Genomic DNA, 19,634 nt, shown 5'->3' on the forward strand with positions numbered 1-19,634 from the left:
AGGAGAGGGAATGAAGGGGCTCGCCCGCAGGCGGCGATTGTGGACAGCACGGACCAAAACCCATAGTCTGGTGAGGTGAAGCAGCCGCAGCAGATGACAGCCAAAGATGGGTGAGGAGCATTTGTATAACTCTCCTGGGGGAGAAGATTTTTCTCTCTCTAAATTCATGCAGATCGCTTAGGTAGGATGGTTTATTTGGCCTTTATTTAGGGAATAGAAATTGGACTGTAATATATTTTTCTTATCTCAGAAAGAGATACAGCACTCTTCTGTGCTTTCTAAGTATGCATTAACAATTACCATAAAAATTCAACGACTGTACCGTCCTTTATTTTATGACACATCAATATATTACCTTGGGGGATTTTCAAAGCTTTTGTGTGGCTGTGATCCTTATCAATACCCTGTTATAGCAAACCATGCAGATTAGCCACGCTGTAGTGTAATTGCCGTTCATTAGATAACGTGCAATACTGAACACGTGAAAGGACAGGGATTTCAAATAAGTTAATTCCGCAGACTGGTAAGTTGATACGCATACAGCTCACTGAGTTTCTGGCGTCCCAAGGTTGGCTTTGCTTCACTCAGAAAATTATTTCCTCATTATTCCTGGCCATGATTCAAAGTTCTAGGTGCACTGAAACAGAAATTGCCCACCTTGAGGCCTTAATTAACGCCTCATTTGGTCATGAAGCAAAACTATATAGCTAGATCATAGCTAAAATCTAGTTTTGCTGATTACAGTAGAATCTCAATTTACCTAAATAATGAAGCAATCCATTCAAACTTAGGCTCTGTCGTTGGACGTTATTGCCTACATTTTGTTCTAAAGTAGAAAACCTGTTGAATAGCCTAGAATGTGCAAAACATTTGTTCTAAGTATAGAATATACATATTATTTATTAATAGTAATAGGTATAAAATGTTATGAGCCTATGTCAAGCCACCTGATATCTGTGCTTGTATCTTATCTTCAGCTGGTTTTTATAGTTCTGTTAATAGAGCTTCTGTTATCACCATCAAACAACTCATTGTGACTCGAGAAGGCAGTATTGGTAATTATGGTTAGGAAGTATACTTAGGCAGATAGAGGCGGTGTATCCCTCCTGAGAGAACAGCACATCACACCTCAAACAAAATCACATCGGTATGAGCACACTCACTGACTGAAGAATATCGCCAAACACTTGTAAAAGAACTGCTGCCGCTTGGTTGTCTCAGAGACCAACGCGCAGCTCAGTCGTGGCCGTTGTATTCAGCGTAATTACACCGCGTTATCCCAGTGCATTGGCCTTGTGTGCAACAGAAAACAAACTCCTTTCAACAACATTTTACAGGTTCAATATCTTCTGTTGTCAAAACAAGGATTTCCTGGTTCAATACACTTATTGATAATATACTTAATATTGTGCTCGCCTGTAGTAATTGCTGCCCCTTTGTCCAAGAGGAACGGAATCACAGAATCAAAGAATTTCAGAGTTGGAAGGGACCTCTAGAGATCGTCTAGTCCAACTGCCCTGCTAGAGCAGGACTGCCCAGAGCACATCCCTCAGGGCTGCATCCAGGCGGGTCTTGAAAATCTCCAGAGAAGGGGACTCCACACCCTCCCTGGGCAGCCTGTTCCAGTGCTCTGTCACCCTCACCGTAAAGAAGTTTTTTCTCATGTTTGATCGGAACTTCCTATGTTCCAGCTTGTGCCCGTTACCCCTCGTCCCGTTACTGGGAACCACTGAAAAAGAGCCTGGCTCCGTCCTCCTTAAACCCACCCTTTAGATACTTGTAAACATTAGTAAGGTCTCCCCTCAGCCTTCTCTTCTCCAGGCTAAAGAGTCCCAGCTCTCTCAGCCTTTCCTCATAAGGGAGATGCTCCAATCCCACAATCATCTTTGTTGCCCTACGCTGGACTCGCTCCAGTAGTTCCCTGTCCCTCTTGAACTGGGGAGCCCAAAACTGGACACAGTACTCCAGTTGTGGCCTCACCAGTGCAGAGTAGAGGGGGAGAATGACCTCCCTTGACCTGCTGGCCACACTCTTCCCTGTGCAGCCCAGAATTCCGTTGGGCCTTCTTGGCTACAAGGGCACATTGCTGGCTCATGGATAATTTACTGTCTACCAAGACCCCCAGACCCTTTTCTTCAGAGCTGCTTTCCAGCAGGTCCACCCCTAACCTATACTGGTGCCTGACATTCTTCCTCCCCACGTGCAGGACCGTACACTTGTCCTTGTTGAATCTCATTAGGTTCTTCTCTGCCCAGCTCTCCAGCCTGTCCAGGTCACGCTGGATGGCAGCACGGCCCTCTGGGGTGTCAGCCACCCCTCCCAGTCTGGTATCATCAGCAAACTCGCTGAGGATACACTCTGTCCCCTCGTCCAGGTCATTGATGAATATGTTAAACAGTACTGGTCCAAGTATCGACCCCTGGGGGACACCACTGATTACAGGCCTCCAACTCGACCCCGCTCCATTAATCACAACCCTCAGAGTCCTGTCACACAGCCAGCTCTCAATCCACCTCACTGTCCCCTCGTCTAGTCCACACTTCCTCAGTTTCCTAAGGAGGATGTTATGAGAGACAGTGTCAAACACCTTGCTGAAGTCAAGGTAGATGACATCTGCTGCTCTGCCCTCATCCAGCCAACCAGTTATAACACCATAGAAGGCTATGAGATTGGTCAAGCATGATTTACCCTTGGTAAATCCATGTTGACCACTTCCAATAACTTCCAGCTCCTGAATGTGCTTGGATATGACATCCAGAACGAGTCGCTCCATTACCTTCCCAGGGATGGAGGTGAGACTAACCGGTCTGTAGTTCCCTGGGAACCTTGTCCCAAGATTTATCAAATTCAGATTATTTTTTACTACATCTTCTTGCACTGGCTTTAGTTCTTAAGTGATCCTTTCTTAATACATATAATCTGATGTTTTAGGAATTAGAATTGGTTGCGAAAAAGAGAACTTTACACGAACATGGAAAATTGTTCATGTGCTATATGGGGATACTCTCTTGGGTAAGATCTAGCTGCATGGTGCTGCAGCAGAGATTGGCAACTAACAAATGTAGCCATTTCTTCAATTAAGGAAAATATAAATTGAAGGAGTGGAGGAAAACACTCTCTGGCTGTGTGGAAAAACATGATACATCCAAATAAATGACCATTTTAAGATATCTTGATACAAAGAATTTCTTAAAATTCAGTCCAGTTCTGGACTCTGAACTCAGGCTCTGCCCTACCATTACGGTAATAGTTCTGTCCTGTTCATCTAATGAAGGAGGTGGTCTTTTTCCTTCAGCTATTGATTGATTTTTGCAAAGGTTTAACCATTCTTTCCAAGTACCGTCTGTACTTTTAGCATTGGCATCTCTTCTGTCCTGATTTGTTTTCTCCCCCCAGCACATTCAAAATTGTGTCTTCTCTGCCCTTTTAGAGAGGGGGGTTCTCAATGGTTCTCCTCGGATGTGGGCACTTTCACACAGCTGATGAGAGCTCTGTGTGCTGCTTGATGTTAGAGTAAGATGATGGATTTGTGAACTGTGCTGTGCTTGCTTGACTGTTTCAGGAGATGGAGCCTTATTTGCCTATAACTAGCCAGGCTGTGCGGTTCTGCATCTCAGGAACTACAGTGTTGTTCTGGGTGAGCATCTTTTGGAATCCTCATTTTAACATGTATCAGAGTTGCTGATCATCCATAATCATGACATTAACACGGTCTGGTTTTAAGCACGACGTTAACACGTGCTTTTATTATTGCCCTGCTGATTTCTTGCTGTCGTGCAAAATGCGCTTCAATTCAGGTTAAAAAAAGTCATCCTTGGAAATCTGTCATTAATTAGTAATTTTATTGGACATTTTAGTATAGGGATAATTTTCCTCTCGCTGTTAACAGACCATATTGAAAAAAATAATATTAAAGGCAAAAAAAAAAAAAGATACTATTCACTACAATGAAATGTCTACATATTTCTCTGTAGAAATATCTGCAGAGTGAATTTCAGGATGGACGATGTAATCTAACTTCTCCCTTCCATCCATCTCCGTTTCTATGTATTTTTTTCATATTGGCATTAGATTGTCTGCTTTTCTTGTGTTAACAAAATAATTTTGTTAGGTTTAATGTATCTAATATAACAAAGTGTTTTGCCTGTGTACTTTGCATTTCAGTGCTGCTGAACTCACGCCCATAAAGAATAAAATTTAAAAAGTATAATGCATGATGTTTTTACGTCTTACTTGAAAAGTTGCATGCATATAACTATACTGAGCTATAAGTATATTTGACGTCTCTGTCCTTTCCTTAGGTGTCTCTGATTATAGCTAGCATGATAGCTGTGATCGTGTATCGTCTTGCGGTGTACGCTGCCTTTGCCAGCCTGATGGAGAACACTCAATCTTTAGAGCCCATCAGTGGATTACTGACCCCTCAGCTGGCAACTTCAGTCACAGCCTCGTGCCTGAATTTTGTCATCATCATGATACTGAATTTCTTATATGAGAGAATAGCCATCTGGATTACTGATATGGGTAAGCAGTGTACTCAAAGACAAAACTTTCAAGGAATCAGGAAAGTAGAATCCATCGAGAGGAGCTCTGTGGAGTTGTTCTCACCTCGGGCCCAGTTCAAGCACTAGGACATCAGTCTGTAGCTTGCAGCAACGACTCAGTCGTATCCATGACCATATTGAACGTTTTCCCCACATTTGCGTAGTTATCATAAGCTGTTTTCTCTTAGTATAATGTTTGCTTATATTAAAACTAGTCTACAGAAACAATCGTAGTTCCGAACAGAATTAAAATTTATCGTGTGTTACATTAAAGTCACCAAAGCAAGATCAAACTGTCTTGATTTAGCAGTATTTCAATCAGAAATCCTGAGGATACATATTTAAAAATAGACCACAGCTTTCACAGCCATCTTTACAAGAAAATGGACTAAATAATCATGTCTTGTACTCTGGGGGGAAAAGGTAGGAGGCTGGGTGATGGGATAGGACAGTAGATTTTCCAGGGTTTCTTTTTCTTGGGCCTTTTTCCCTTAGCTGTGGTCTAGTGGGAGGTGTCCACGCCCATGGCAGGGGGTTGGAACTAGATGATCTTTAAGGTCCCTTCCAACCTAAGCCACTCCCCAGATTTGGAGTTAATAGAGATTGAAGGCAAAGACTGAGCAGGTTGAGAAGTTGTGCCCAAGATGCGTTATTGTGGCTGTAGCCACTGGTAGCTTTCCCTGCAGTAGGCTCACCCCAGAGCTGGAGGAGCCGGCAGGCAGGCCCAGGAAGATCTATTGGGTTTGTAGCAGATTTCGTGTTTGACTCTTGCTTGCTTGCTGGAAATATCCTTCCCTAGAGCCCTTCATAGGTCTTTTTCTTTGTTTGCCCTTAATGATTTAGATGTACAAGTCCCTGCAGGTGCTATATAGAAAGAAATGATTGCAGAATATTCAGCTGGAGAGGGGAGAGCTGAAAGTATTATGGATTTGTAGTTTGTACAGCTGTCATAAACGCAGTTGGGTGACCTTTTTTTAGGAGGTCTTACAAGTGGAATCAAGAATTGAAAGGTGTTTGTTGCAGAAATTTAATAGGATGTTGCATTAGGTTTATTTTGATTTATTGTGGACCATCTCTCGTCTCAGAGATCTGTATTGTTTTTCTCACTTGGCCAAATTAGACCAAAGAAAGACAGAACAAGTGGTAAGTAAAATTGCCCCTAGGAAAAAAAAAAACAAAAAAACCCCCAACAAACCAAATCCCAAACCAGAAAATCATAATTTTTTAATCTTTCTTTCTTGAAGGGCATGAATCATAAACATGAAGGCTCAGCAACGTTATTTTGCTGCTTGCAAGTGTGGAGGATTAATTTCTTAAGCGTCAGCGCTACCTGTGGCTCTCGGTTACAGAGGGAAAGTAAATCTGTTTACTTTTGTGGGGCTGCTGCCCTCCTCTGGCGGCCGTGGCAGCTTCGCTTACCCAGGCTGAGACACGCTTGGCTCCAGGGTATGGACTATGTTGGCCGTGGTTGTCAGGAGTATCTCTTCTGACTCTTGTCACTCTTGAATTCCTTCAAAAGGTTAGGCCAGATTTTGTTTTCAGACGGGCAGGTATAACCTACCTCTGGTGCTCTGTGTCTGGTATAGACATCTGAACAGCTCGCTGACGATAAAAATACTTTAATGAGCTGCAGCCTAGGCAGACTACCTCACCTGAGTACTACCTCCTCTGTAGCATCAGGTTCCCAGTAAATACCTTCTGTCACGCAAACTTATGCCAAGCTCGGAAACACTAGGTTACTCAAATATAAAATAACTGCCATAGGGCAGGGGAGTTCAACACATCTGCCAGGTCCTGACCAATTCAGAGGGGCTCAAATGCTTGTGGTATATTTTGTCCCCTTTTCTCCCAGCGTGAGTTGGTTATATGTTATTATTTAACAGTACATTTTACCAATAATGTGCTTAGGGTTTCCTGCTGCCTTTAAAAATGTAAACATGACGGAGAATGTGATTACGAAGGCAGCAAAATCTTAAGCAAAGGCTTGGTGATGTTCAGTGCCATCGAGATGCCTGTGTCCTTCCCCGCTCTTGCCCCTACTATAAGTCTCACCTTTCAGAGGCACAGAGCCCATCCAGTTTCTGCCCATTTCGATATAAGTTACATGCGTACAGCATACTGAAAAAATCAATACTGTAACATACTGAAAGAAAAAAAGAAAAAAAATATTCTTTATCATGTGCATTGCTAACAGAGGAATTTTCATAGTCTAGGAGACACTGACAGTTAATGTTTGAGATTCACCTTGGATCTCCTAAAAATTGTGCAAGATTTAAGGATGGGCAAGTGGTAGTGGACAGTACAAAGAAGGGGAAGTTGAAGCTTATAAATGTCTCAAGAATGAATTTCACTTCCTGCCTACTCAGAACATTGCATTGTAAATTAAGGGCAGGGTGTCTGAGAGCCAGAGCTCCATCTGCTGAACTGTTTTGTAGGTGGTTTTCTTTTTCTTTTTTTTTTCCTTCCTTTTCCTTTGGGATGTAAGGGCACTGTGGGTGATGAGTATTTCTGAATCTGTATCCTTTTAAAGGTAATAAAAAAATAAAACTACTGTTTTCTGGTTTCACAGAGATTCCCAGAACTCATATGGAGTATGAGAACCGGCTCACGATGAAAATGTTTCTGTTCCAGTTTGTCAACTACTATTCATCCTGCTTCTACGTGGCCTTCTTCAAAGGGAAGTTTGTTGGTTACCCAGGTGCCTACACATACATGTTTAATCGTTGGCGAAATGAAGAGGTAGGACTTTCTTGATTAAGATGAATTGAATAATAATAAACCAGTTTAAACTCTTTATCCCTTCCAACCTGTGCAGTCGTAAATTGCCCACTGCAGGTTTGGTCTGGAATGAGCCGGGCCTCAGCTGGCCATCCTGAGGCTGATGGAGGGGCTTCCAAGGATTTTTCCTGCTTTTGCTAGTCGGGGAGACACCAGCAGTGAAAATCTGTGGCTCTCAGTCACAAGGGTGAAAAATCAAAAAGCTTTTCTTGGCCCCAGTTCTCCTGAAATACCAGTGGATCTCGCCATACGTCTTAAAAAGTGATCCTCTAGGTTGAAGAAAGCTGGTATAAATGGAAACGGTCTCTGGCTTATGGGTGTCTTCATAAGCTTTTTGAGGCACTGCGTTTTCAGAGAAACCATTTGGTAAGGTGCACACCTGTAAGCTTTTGCTTTTTTCCCTCATTTCACTGCTAATTATGCTGTTTGCACGGAGATGAAATACAGTATTTAATGTGAAGCATTGCTTGGGAGTCCATAGTGGAGGAAAAACTTGATGCAAAACACAATGAAGTGATGCAGTGCACTTACTGGTGGAATATCTCCTCATACTGGTCTGGCTCCTAAGTTCTAAGTGCAGGTAGACATGGTGCTTAGGGACATGGTTTAGTGGTGCTTTTGGCGGTGTTATGCTAATGGTTGGACTCGATGATCTTAAAGGTCTCTTCCAACCTAGGCAAGTCTGTGATTTTATTCTTAAGAAGGCCTCAATAAAGAGTTGAAACTTTAAACGCAGTGTTTGCGGAAAACAGCAGAGAGCAGATACTGGCAAGTATTTAAAGACTCTGCTGTAGGGATATGAATAGAAAATGCAGGTGCTTCCTAGGCTGGGGTTGCTCTAGTGTTGAGGGATAACCGAGCACCATAGGTTCACCTTGCTGGGGCTGTGGGGTGGCTGCTGCCTGCGGCTCCTGCCGCCCCATCTTTGGGTACCTGCACAGCAGTCAGCCTGAAGCATCTCTGAATTACTCTGTCTTTAAATGGTCATTATGTTTTGGTGTGTGTTTTATCACACACGTTGAGCATTGAAAGCCCTTCTGTAACAGCTTTCCTGAGAGGGTGTCTCAGCTGGCAGTCCAGGTGAAAATTAAGTATTGTCCTAACAAGCTTTAAGAGCTCCTTTCTTTCATTTATACAGTAGTAGACTGTAGTTTATCTGGGTAATGTCCATTATTCGTGTCCATTAACCTGCAGTTTGTCTCTGCCAGTGTGATCCTGCGGGCTGTTTGATAGAACTGACGACGCAGCTCACCATAGTCATGGCTGGCAAACAGATCTGGGGAAATATCCAAGAGGCCATTGTACCGTAAGTTACCTCTTACACTGAGATGCCTATGTTATAGACAGAAGAAATTCTTGGAAGGAGGGATAACAAGTATTGCCATATGAAGAAACTTAAGAAAAATTCTGTAAATTAAGCACAAATTCTGACAAGTAGACTCATTGCATAGAGGCGTTTGGCCTCTTTTTGTGAAAGCCGTGCTTGTAAAAGCATGTTGCAACAAGGAGCTTGCTTAGAGAAAGGGATACTTGATCTGCTTTTCTCATTGTTAACTTTTTTCTGCATATACAGCTGGATTTGTAACTGGTGGGGTCGCCGGAAAGCCAGAAATAATCCAGAAAATTTATACAGTCGCTGGGAGCAAGACCATGATCTGCAGACATTTGGAGCCTTAGGGCTGTTCTATGAATATCTAGAAATGGGTAAGTTTAAAAATACACATTTGGAATCGAGGACAAGACACCTTGTACTGACACCTTCAAAAAAATAGCGTCTCAATTAATTGTTATGGGTTGATGCCACTACTTTCATCTGGTAAACAGTAGACGATTAACTGCTGGAAATCATTAAATAGGTCAGCCCAATTAAAAAAAAAAAAAAAAGCTGCCTTTGCATCTTAGACTGCAGGGAATTTCGCTGCAAAGACTGTTTGTTTCCCTCGTTTGAATGGGGAACATTATTCTCGGTGCAGCCAGCTGTCTCGGCGTCTGTTCTGTTCTTGTTCCCGAGCATATCCTGAGCTGATGTCAGTGGAAACTGTAGGTATGAGCTGCGTGCCAAACATGCTGTAAGGATGGGTACTGCAGATATGACATCTACGAACTCGATCAGGGAGAATCCGTTTAGTTTTAGGTTTGCCCTGATTAAGCACTTCGGTACAGTCCAGGAGACCAGCAGAGGGAGCATGGGTAACAGAATAGGGTGCTTCAAAGGGAACGTGAACGGGTCAGCGTATGAAATTGCTTTACAAAACCTGAGAAACTAAAGCTAGAAATGGAAGCCAAACTAAATCTAAAAGACACAAAAAAACCCCAACTAGTATTTGTCTATTAGAAGGACAGAATTTGTTGAAAAGTGGTCCCTTGTATTGTTTTATTTGTATAGAAATAATTATTGCCTAGAGCTTTGCGACTGTATTATTGTCACTTCATACACTTCAAGATATTTCATACAGGACTGTGACCTTGTGAAATTTATATGCTAAGAACCATCAATGTTGCCAGCCATGCCTGTTAGTAGATGTCCTTGCTCCTGCTGAATCAGAACTGAACCAGTACGCTCCAGCATTGTCCTGGGGCTGCTAAGCTAGTAGGAATTTTGTTGCTTGTCTAAGATAAGGAACTGATCGCTGAAATCATGGAAGAGCTGATGACTGGTGTATGGGAACTTATTTTTATCCACTGCCTGAACCAGACAAGATGTTCTGTTTCCTGTCTTTAAAATACAGTGGCAGTATGGGCTGTGCACTGGGGACCTTCACATTCTGTACCAAGAGCCGTTTTATTTTGGTAATGACTAAAGGGATCACTTGCGTATTTTATCTGCAATTCTTAAACTAATGTTGAGACTCACAGGTGGAACTGAATTTGTATTAATGATTTGACTAAACTATAGGTGGAGGCAAGTTTGTGACAAAAGTAAAAGTATTTCCTCTTTGTTGTTTAGGAGAACATGCTTGCTCTGTACAAACCGCAGGAGAGGAAAACTAGCCATTTTATTTTATTTTAAATTGCTCCTTTCTCGTAATTCAGAAAGGTGATGTATGAGTACGTTCCCATTCCCCTAGAGTTACATTCCATTCATGAGAGACTGCAGCACCGTGAAAGAATGAGTGTCCAGCACTGCTGGCAGCATCACTGGACAGGACCCGAATGCCCCGTTCCCTTGGGTGCTGCTGAATGGCAGCCCTAAGAGACTAGAGACGTCTCGGGGACGGGACAGGTTGTCACTTAGCTCAGGCCAGGGCTGGAAATGACTTGTGCAGCCTGGCAGAAGTTTGCTATTTGTTTTCAAGTGGCAGCTTACGTGTCTCATTGTCTCATTGTCACCCTGAGGGTGCTCTTGTAGGGACAGCTTTTGACACTTCTCTTCTCTCCCTTGCAGTCATTCAGTTTGGATTCATTACTCTCTTTGTGGCGTCCTTTCCCCTGGCTCCCCTTCTTGCTCTGATGAATAATATCCTGGAGATTCGAGTAGACTCCTGGAAATTAACCACTCAGTACAGGAGACCTGTGGCTGCGAAAGCACATAGCATAGGAGTTTGGCAAGAAATCCTCAACGGAATGGCCATCTTGTCTGTTGTCACTAATGTAAGTACGTTAACTGTGCGACATCAACTTTGATTCTTCCATGTACTCAGAATTTGCAGATTTAAAAATCAGATGCTGCTTTTTTTTCCTTCGTCAACAGTATTCACTGTATCCCATGTTACCCTGCAGAGGCACGGTCAAACCATTTGGGTGGTTCACCTTGTCTGTATGTTGACGACATGCAGCTCCCAGTCCACATTTCCTTGGACCCAGAAGCTTTCATTCATTTGTCTGTGTTTTCCAGCATTTTGGAATGGCATAAGCCAGTCTGAAGCTTAGTCTGACGATTGCCCAGAGGGGACTGTAGGGGACAGGAGAGGTGCATGAATTCTGTCGGCCGGATGGCATTTCTGTCTTGTCACTATGAGGCCTGTTCTGTGGGAATTCTGCTTGTTCAACTGCTTCTGGATCCCACTATGTGGCAGCGGCTCAGAGTGCTTTTTATAAACTGGAAACTAAATGCTGTGCTAGTATTTCATGTTAAGTGTAAAGCAAAGCAGACTGTTGAGCAAAAGAATTGCCTTTTAATGTAGAATAATATCAGATCTGCAAGTGTCTTGGGCAACAAACCCACTTGACTAATAGGCAAGGTACCTGTGCATCTTAAGCATCTCAGGTTTCTTGGGAAAACATGATGGTAGCCAGTGTTTCTAAATACAGCTGGAGAAAATAAAGTGACCACACATGGGATTCGCATTCATCCGTTCTCACAAGAATTCAAAGCCCGATCTCCTCTTTCACTATAAAGTGCCATGATCACAGGTAGAAGACAGTTTGGTGCGAGGGGATATTTGGGATTTGGTGCCTCTTGTAAGGACTGTTCGCATATTTTGGTCCCTGAGTGCTGGTCCTCGCAGCAGAGGCTGCAGTTGGAGTCTTTACCGAGGCAAAGTGCCCTAGTCATGCTCACCCTTGCTTTTAAAAGATCCTGGGTCATGCCGCAGAGGCATAATACCAAAAGCCCTTTATGAATCTGCTCACAAGTTTTGTGTGCCACTTCCTTAATTTCTTTTTCCAATTTCTTTTTCAGGCTTTTATTGTTGCATTCACATCAGATATGATTCCTCGTTTAGTTTACTACTACGCTTATTCTGAAAATGAAGACTCCCCTATGTCTGGATACATAAACAACAGTTTGTCGGTGTTTCAAATCTCAGATTTTCCTGACAGAAACAAGCCTAAAATGAATCCAGGAAACTTTGTCATATGCAGGTTGGTGTAATGCTAAATATTTTATCACTTTGTTTAGAATGCAGCATAAAAAGTCAATGCAGATCTAAGTAGTCCACTGGAAATCAAACGGTGTCATTCTCATCATTCTGAAGCGTGGGAGGTAACGTTTAAGCTATTAGCAAGGGAGGAGATCATGCCGGTAATGAAAAAAATCACCTTTTTGTTGTTTAAGAGAGTCTCATTGCTAACAGGTTTTTTGTTTGGTTTTGCTTTTTTACTTAATTAAACGATTGATTTTTGAGTGGTGGAAAAGATTTGTGTCCCTCAGGTTGCAAACTTCAGCCTATATTTTCAAAGGTTTTTAGGCTGCAATGCCAGAGTGGACAAGGAAGTATCACTAAGGGGAAGTTTAGATTGCAAAGCTGAAAATGAGATACGGTATTTAAAATCAGTTGTTATTGTGCTAGATACCACCAAGGATCTGGGCCATTCTGCGTTCATTAAAAAAAATAGTCCTTTCTTGCTAGAAGGGGGCTCCAGAAGAATTGAGAAAGAACTTTGGAGAAGTACATGGTAAAAGAAAAGTATTGATTTGATGAAAAAAAATCCCAAAACAAATGAACCAAGCGAAAAAACCCCAGCGCTTTCAGAAGAAGCTACACTTGTATGTTTTAGCCGTAAAGCCCCAGGAGTCTGTATCCTGCTTACACACGTGAGTGTAGAACACGTACTCAAGACTGTCCTTCCATTAAACCCTGCATCTGTCCAGTCCAGAATCTGTCAGCATCTGTCACATTTATTCAATACTTGTCCGTCACCACGTGATACAGTCCATCGCTCTGTCTTGTATTATCTGATCATTCCCTGAAAAAAAGGTAACCCGCGTACAAAATTGCACTTCTCAAACATCCTCATCTCTCCTCTCCTGCTGTGAGTGTGAGGGTGTTTAAGCAAACGTAAGATAGAAACAAATTGAGAGGCAACCTTTTTTCTGCAAAAGGAAACAGACCATTTAAAACAAGATGAAACGGTTCCTTAAGTGACAGCTGTATTTGCCTGTACCTTGTAGTCTGTCTCAGACTGAACGTGACATTTCACCTCTGCATGTCTTTCTGTCCATCAGGTACAGAGACTATCGATACCCGCCAGATCATGAGAGGAAATATTTGCACACTATGCAGTTCTGGCACATTCTTGCTGCAAAACTGGCCTTTATAATTATTATGGAGGTATGTTCCCTTCAAATTTTCCTTCCGAAGTTGGTACCTTATAGATTCTCTAGGTAGTTCCTAATGTTACAGAAAATATAATTGCTGAGAGTATATAATAGTTTCTTCCCAAAGTAATACCAAATATTCATGTCCTAAATGATTGCTACAACTAGGTCTTCTAACTTCAGGGAGCAAACCTCAGAGTAAGAGCAGTGAAAAGAGCTGAGCAGGCTGCTACGTTTGTTCGAAATAAGAAAGGTCTTTATGCAGATGGAAGAGACATGAACCACCAGGACGAGCACTTCCACTCCTACTGGTTTCGTTAGAGCTGTGTGTGAGACGACTGTATTCAGATTCCAGAGAGCATTTTTCAGGGATGTGCATTGGCTAAAAATAGCTAAATTAATAATTTGGATAACTGGTACTTCAGTATTAAACCATTGTCTTGCAAGTTCTGAAGGGAGAAGGGAGTTGTCGAAGTGCTCTTCTCATCGGTATCTGATCAGTTCTCAATAGCTGAGCGTTACCAGCACGACCATGTGAGTTTTCTAAGAAAGCACACAGAGGTACTGGAAAGTGATGCTAGGGATTCAGAACCTGACACTTGGGTTTGCTAGTTCATAAATGGTATGGAATTAAAAGTTTCTGCGTAAAAGGAAGTGCTTTAACCTTCATTCACATCTTGGATACACGTAAGTTTGTTACGTATTGTTCCAGGACAGACAAATGAAATGTATTCTGTTTGTGAACAAAAAGTGATCGATCTATTTGGTGGTAGATAAAACAATTGGTGTTTCATTTGCTAATGAGTTGTTACCTTTCTCCTGGCCTACTGTTTTGTTTTGCTTTTTTTTCTTTCAGCATGTTGTATTCATCGTCAAGTTCTTTGTAGCATGGATGATTCCTGATGTCCCTGCAGACGTGAAAGCCAAAATAAAACGTGAAAAATATTTAACACAGAAAATCCTTCATGAATATGAACTTGAAAAACTGAAGGAGAAGCTGTGTCAAGGTGATAAACTAGCCTCGGAAAAGGAGTTCATCGCCACAGAAGGGAGAATGGAGTTATCCAGAGCAATGTAGTTGAAAAAAAACAACTATTCGGGATTTTGCTCATTTTCGCTTTTTTTGATCCGTGATTTGCTCAGTACGCATCATCTTGAAAGCTATAGGACGGTTTCAACCCTTCGCTTTCAGTCCAAAGAGTTTAGACTTTTCTTTAAAAGTCTTACTGAGCATTCTAGGTTTAGTACATCTACGTAACTGTATGACTTCAGCACTGTTTTCTATCTACCCTTCACTTTGAGTAATAAGTGTAATCTTGTAATCCTAGAATTCGGATTCCCAGTATAGGGAATGTTACCCTCAAAGGGCTCACAGGATATGATAAGGTCGTTGCCACAAAGCCCTCCCCCTGTTGCTGACTGCGAAGTTCCAGGCTGTATCCCAGCTGAACGGAAAGGATATCGTAGAGGACTCCTGCTGTGGAAAATGCTGAGAAGTATTATTTTTATGACATGGTCATTTAAATAGGAGAACACTCCTGATACAAGGGTTAGGGGTTGGGGCTTTTTTTTTGTATCCACTATGTCTTGTGAAACATTTGTTTGCAGCTTTGAACTTCTATACGCTTTTTAGAAGGAATTGATTTTTGAAGATATATTGGCTTAATTCCACTTGGAATTATTTATAGGCACAGAGTTCAGTTAATACATACTAATGAAGGAAAAAAGAAACACATAATTTTATTTTCATAAAGATATCATCTGCCAAAGAGTTTGCTCTTTAAATGAAGATATTTTGGAACCATCTAATTACAGTGTTTTTTGAGAAGATGTATACAATGTGGAGAAGTACAGGTAATTTATGTCTCAGTCTCTAAAACTGCCATTGGAAGGTCATGCTTGACGTTAGTTTTGGCCAGAGCTGCTCCTTTGTTTGGGTGCTGTGTTTGGATTCTCTGGGAATGCCAAGAAAGGGCTAAAGCTGTGTGTCTGTACTCCAGGCGTACCATGGGGTGTGCCCGGGAGCTGCACCGCCACGCGAATTCGTCTAGCTGCATGGTTTGTACGTGGATTTGGATTCAAAAGATTTTAAGCATGCCAAATAATCTATGTTTACGTTGTTGTTGTCCTTATACATAGGAGCCTGGTTCTTTTCTCTTCTTAATCTTTAAAAAGGATTTTTTTTCACTTTTGTCATGGGGCTTTTCTACCAAGTTATTGAGTTTATAAATATGTAATAACTACTTGTGCAAAGTAGCTACCAGATGTTTATGAATGTGCCCTCATTTTAGAATTTGAAGCAGTTAGGCATTTTTATGATTTTGCTGTATATTTGACACATATCAACACGTCCATGCTTAGTGCCTTGTTTATTTGCATTCGGCAAAAGATGTGAACACGATCACTCTGGAGCGATGCCTGTTTCCAAGGGGTGCTTGCAGGCATCGTGATACTGTGAACCCGCAGCCGTGGCTGGACGACGTTAGCCAAACCAGGCCTGCCGGGGCACGCTTCTGGTTCAGTGCTGTGCCCGCCGCTCGCTGAGAGCGCTTCATACTGCTCGGATGAAGCAGCTTCAGACTGCTTAGACAAAGTAGCACCGGGCTGTTGAGTTGAGCTCTCTCCTGCTGAAGTACACTAGCTAGAGAGATGAGAAATTTTACTATATTTGCACTTTCAAAGTTATACTTCCTTGCAAGTATACACACACAAAAAAAAAAAAAAAAATCAGATTTTTATTCCGTATCAGCCAAATTATGTACTGTTCGCTAGATTCACAACTCAAGGTTTCCGTATTTTGTTTTAGCAGACCTAGCCTACGTCTTGGAATACGTGGCTAGTAACCTTAAAGTTGTAACAGAGTTTTAAATCAGTATCTTGAGTGGAACCGTCATTATTAGCAAAAGTTTTAACGTTGAAGTGCCTACCTCGACCAAACGCCACATGGTTTGGCTGCCAGTCAAGGAGTCGAAGCAGATGTACATTTCTCATTACTGTAAGTTATTCAGCTGCGTTCTGTGAGTTTGCTTGATAAATCAAGCGTGTTGGCAATTCATGTTCCTGATGAGCTGACCATGTTCTTGAATATTCAGATATATTTGAAGTAATGGGTTTATCGGAGGAATGCATGTATAAATGAATGAGCTCTGCTGCTTAATGTATAAGCCAAAGAAGAGTATGTCACGTGTGCGACACCAGAATTCACACAATGCAAGCACTTTGCTGCTGCTTACACATCTACTGTTAAATAAACAGCTTAATTTAGAGTTCACGGTTTTGTTACTGTTAGCAATGCAAACAATTGCTTCAAACAGGGAGGTGATGAGATGCAAAATGGTATTTCTATGCAAAACGTAAAATCCCGTTGAAGCTGAAAACAGATTTGAAAATTCAGCATTAGATGCACTATTCCTGCTTATGGAACATTAGTTTGTTCAGGTCCTGTAATAAAGTGTCCTAATACACCACATTTGAAAAGATGTCATCAAAATAGATGTGTTGTGAATGAATAATCCCATTGAAAAGCAAGATGGAGGAAAACAAGGAAATACTTTAGTTTGGGATACAGCATTGATGTGCAGAAGCCCCGCATGCAGACCCTGAATTTGAATTACTGTTTTGACCCCTATTTCTTGCTTCTTTCAAACTTATTTTTTGAGATCGCTTCCTATTTAATGATATACAAACAGACGTTTTGCATATGTTGTATCATACAATAGAAAGTGGAAAAAATCTGGGATCAGCTTATTTAAAAAGAAATACATATATCTTAAAAATCCATCATTATACTTCATAGCATTACTTCTTTGTATATAGAAACTGTTGAAAAGAGAATGTGTTATATTAAGAGCTAATGTCACATAACAAAATAAGTCTAACACCTCTTTATATAATAGTTTGCCTTTACTTGTCATTAAGCAGTATTTTGACAAAAGATTATTAGTGTGATTAGGATTATAACGGTTCACATACATATACGTTTCCTGAAGTGTTCTTGAAAAGTGACAAAACCAAGAGAAACGGACTGGTCAGTTTGATATTTGATTTTGTTGTGTTTAATGTAAGTATCTAAAAGTGTCCTTGAACCAAAGCGAAGATAGTTCTGTGCTGGAACTACTGTAACGGAAGCAACAGCAGGTTGCTTCATTAGAATTAGAAAAAGAAAACTGGCCTTTCAAGAGTAATACAATCAGGGATTTATTTTTGTTCCCAATTAAAATTTAGTATTTTTACCTTGGAAAGATTTAATGTGGTATGTTGTAAGCAAATGACTGCAAAATAAAAGTGCTACTATAAGACACTATCCTATTTTTTCTAGAAGATTTTGTTATTATGCTTTTACTTTTTTTTATGTAATATTATCAGTTTGAGACAACAGAACGGAGTGAGATTAGGTGGATTTTCCAACCGTTGTATGTGTACTGCCGGGTTTGATCCGTACTGTCGTGTAGTCTGAGTGGCGTTTTTGTCTTAAGTATGTTGCTGATATATATGATACACTAATGTTGGAATAAATTTTTTAAACATTGCATTCAGCTAACTTATATATGTACGTTTAATATGATCTAAATCTGGCAAATAAAGCAGTGTTTATTTTTCATGTGCTGTCAACTTGTTTTGGGAAATTCCAAGAGTTCAGAGAGGAGCTGAAGTGTTAAAAGTTAATTGCCCAGAGAACCTCATGGAGAAAAGCTTTCATGCAGATTTCTGCAACTCATTGCAGAATGTTGGGATGCTCTACACAGTTTTTCTGCAATTGTAACTTCACCAGTTTTTTATTCGGGTGATTATTTGAAGAAAGCCTCCTGCCAGCTGACTGCCATCTTCCGCTTGATAATCACAATGCGTAACTGCCGTCTTCATGCGTTTTCTTAAGAATGAATTACCAGGGAAGAGCTGTACTAAGTTCTGCATATTTTGTAGGCAATGCACATGGACCGAGACGGCATGAGCCTGTGATAGCCCACAGGGGAATTAACTGCAAATTCCCTACATTGGAAGACCACAGGTCAGCGAAAAAGACTCGGCACCTTCATCTGCCTTTAGGTACGGTACAAAGAGTGTGTTACAGGCACTCATTTTCAGGCAGGCTGCTTTTCTCTTCGTTCTCTGGATACAGTTTTTATTCTTGCGATGCCAGGACCTGAGGTGACTTCTCAAGTTCTCACTCAGTCACACACGCAGTTTTCACACGCAGCGCGAGTGGTTCACATACGTGCACTTAAATAGCTTTGAGCACAGATAACTGGAAAATATGGCAGAGCAAAAGCTTTTCCAAGGGACTGGTAAAGCCTTACTGTTCACAGATACCTCTACATGTTTTAATCTTTTTTAAAACTCACTTCTGGCACCAGTGTAGGGCTTTGGATTAAATCACGGAGAATCTGGATTCAAGGTTGTGACTTGCTCTCAATAGAGAGCGTCAGCACATGTTATCTCTCCTGTTACATCATGTTACCAGAACTTCTCTGGTCACCTGCCAGACTTGATAGGTCGTTTCCTTTGTAACTTTGATGTGATTAAGAGAGATGCAATAGCGGTAATCAAATGAAAGAAATGTATGAGATGAATAAAACAATCTTCTCTATATCAAAAAAGAAAAAAAAAGACCAAAACTATGCCCCTACCACTGTGCTTCATACTGAGGTATCAAAAGGAAAAATAAGGCATTAAGAAAGATGAGAAGAAAGTGGTAGCAAAAGGAAAGTGAGAAAGGGGGAAAAAAAGACAAAAGAAGGTGCTGTTGCTACGCAGGATATAGGGGATATTCATGCGTTAGGAAAGTGTTAAGAGTTTTCAGCTGCGTTCAAGCTTTGCTCTTGGAGGTTAAACCTAGTCTCCATTGAGGCCTGTGGTAAACAGGTGATGAAGTTTAATTGGGGGTACAATTTCATCCAAAGGCAATTATATTTTATAAGAAAGAGTAGCCTGGTAACTTGTGAGACATACGCAAATCCTGGAGCATACCTGGCTCTCCCCGTGATCAGAAATTGTAGCTACCCTTCAAAAGTCTTAACTCCTTCATTTATCTTATGCAGTAAATGAAGACGTGCACCAAAATTGTCATGGTTGTACTTTTTTGCATCGGAAAAATAGGTAAGGCATCTAATTTGCTCAATGTCTTCATCTACCCGTATTGAAGGGTCCTTGTAAAAATAAGTCCATATTTATTTGATGCAAAAGTGGTAGGCAGCACTGAAATGGAAGAAATGGTTTGAACACCTCAATCGAACTGGTGTTAAATACATTGTCTTACAGGAGTAGGAAAATATGTAACCTATTCCCTAACAGATCAGTGGATGAGACTGGCAAGAGGTGGAAGAAAGGATGTC

The 19,634-nt window shown here is 41.2% G+C and overlaps 1 protein-coding gene across 6 annotated transcripts in view; it reads left to right on the top strand.

Moving 5' to 3' along the window:
* ANO5 (anoctamin 5) overlaps positions 1 to 17,900 on the top strand; it is a 62,565-nt gene extending 44,665 nt beyond the window's left edge. For all 6 annotated transcript variants that reach the window (XM_063331539.1, XM_063331542.1, XM_063331540.1 and 3 more), the window contains 9 exons: positions 3,563 to 3,637; positions 4,302 to 4,524; positions 7,114 to 7,283; positions 8,531 to 8,628; positions 8,896 to 9,026; positions 10,708 to 10,913; positions 11,944 to 12,125; positions 13,210 to 13,315; positions 14,159 to 17,900. In XM_063331539.1, coding sequence (XP_063187609.1) covers positions 3,563 to 3,637; positions 4,302 to 4,524; positions 7,114 to 7,283; positions 8,531 to 8,628; positions 8,896 to 9,026; positions 10,708 to 10,913; positions 11,944 to 12,125; positions 13,210 to 13,315; positions 14,159 to 14,380 — 1,413 coding nt within the window. In that variant the 3' untranslated portion in view covers positions 14,381 to 17,900. The remainder of the gene's footprint in view (positions 1 to 3,562; positions 3,638 to 4,301; positions 4,525 to 7,113; positions 7,284 to 8,530; positions 8,629 to 8,895; positions 9,027 to 10,707; positions 10,914 to 11,943; positions 12,126 to 13,209; positions 13,316 to 14,158) is intronic.
* Positions 17,901 to 19,634: the final 1,734 nt, after the last annotated feature.

This window comes from Chroicocephalus ridibundus, chromosome 4, assembly GCF_963924245.1.
Source record: "Chroicocephalus ridibundus chromosome 4, bChrRid1.1, whole genome shotgun sequence".
Taxonomy (NCBI): Eukaryota; Metazoa; Chordata; class Aves; order Charadriiformes; family Laridae; genus Chroicocephalus; species Chroicocephalus ridibundus.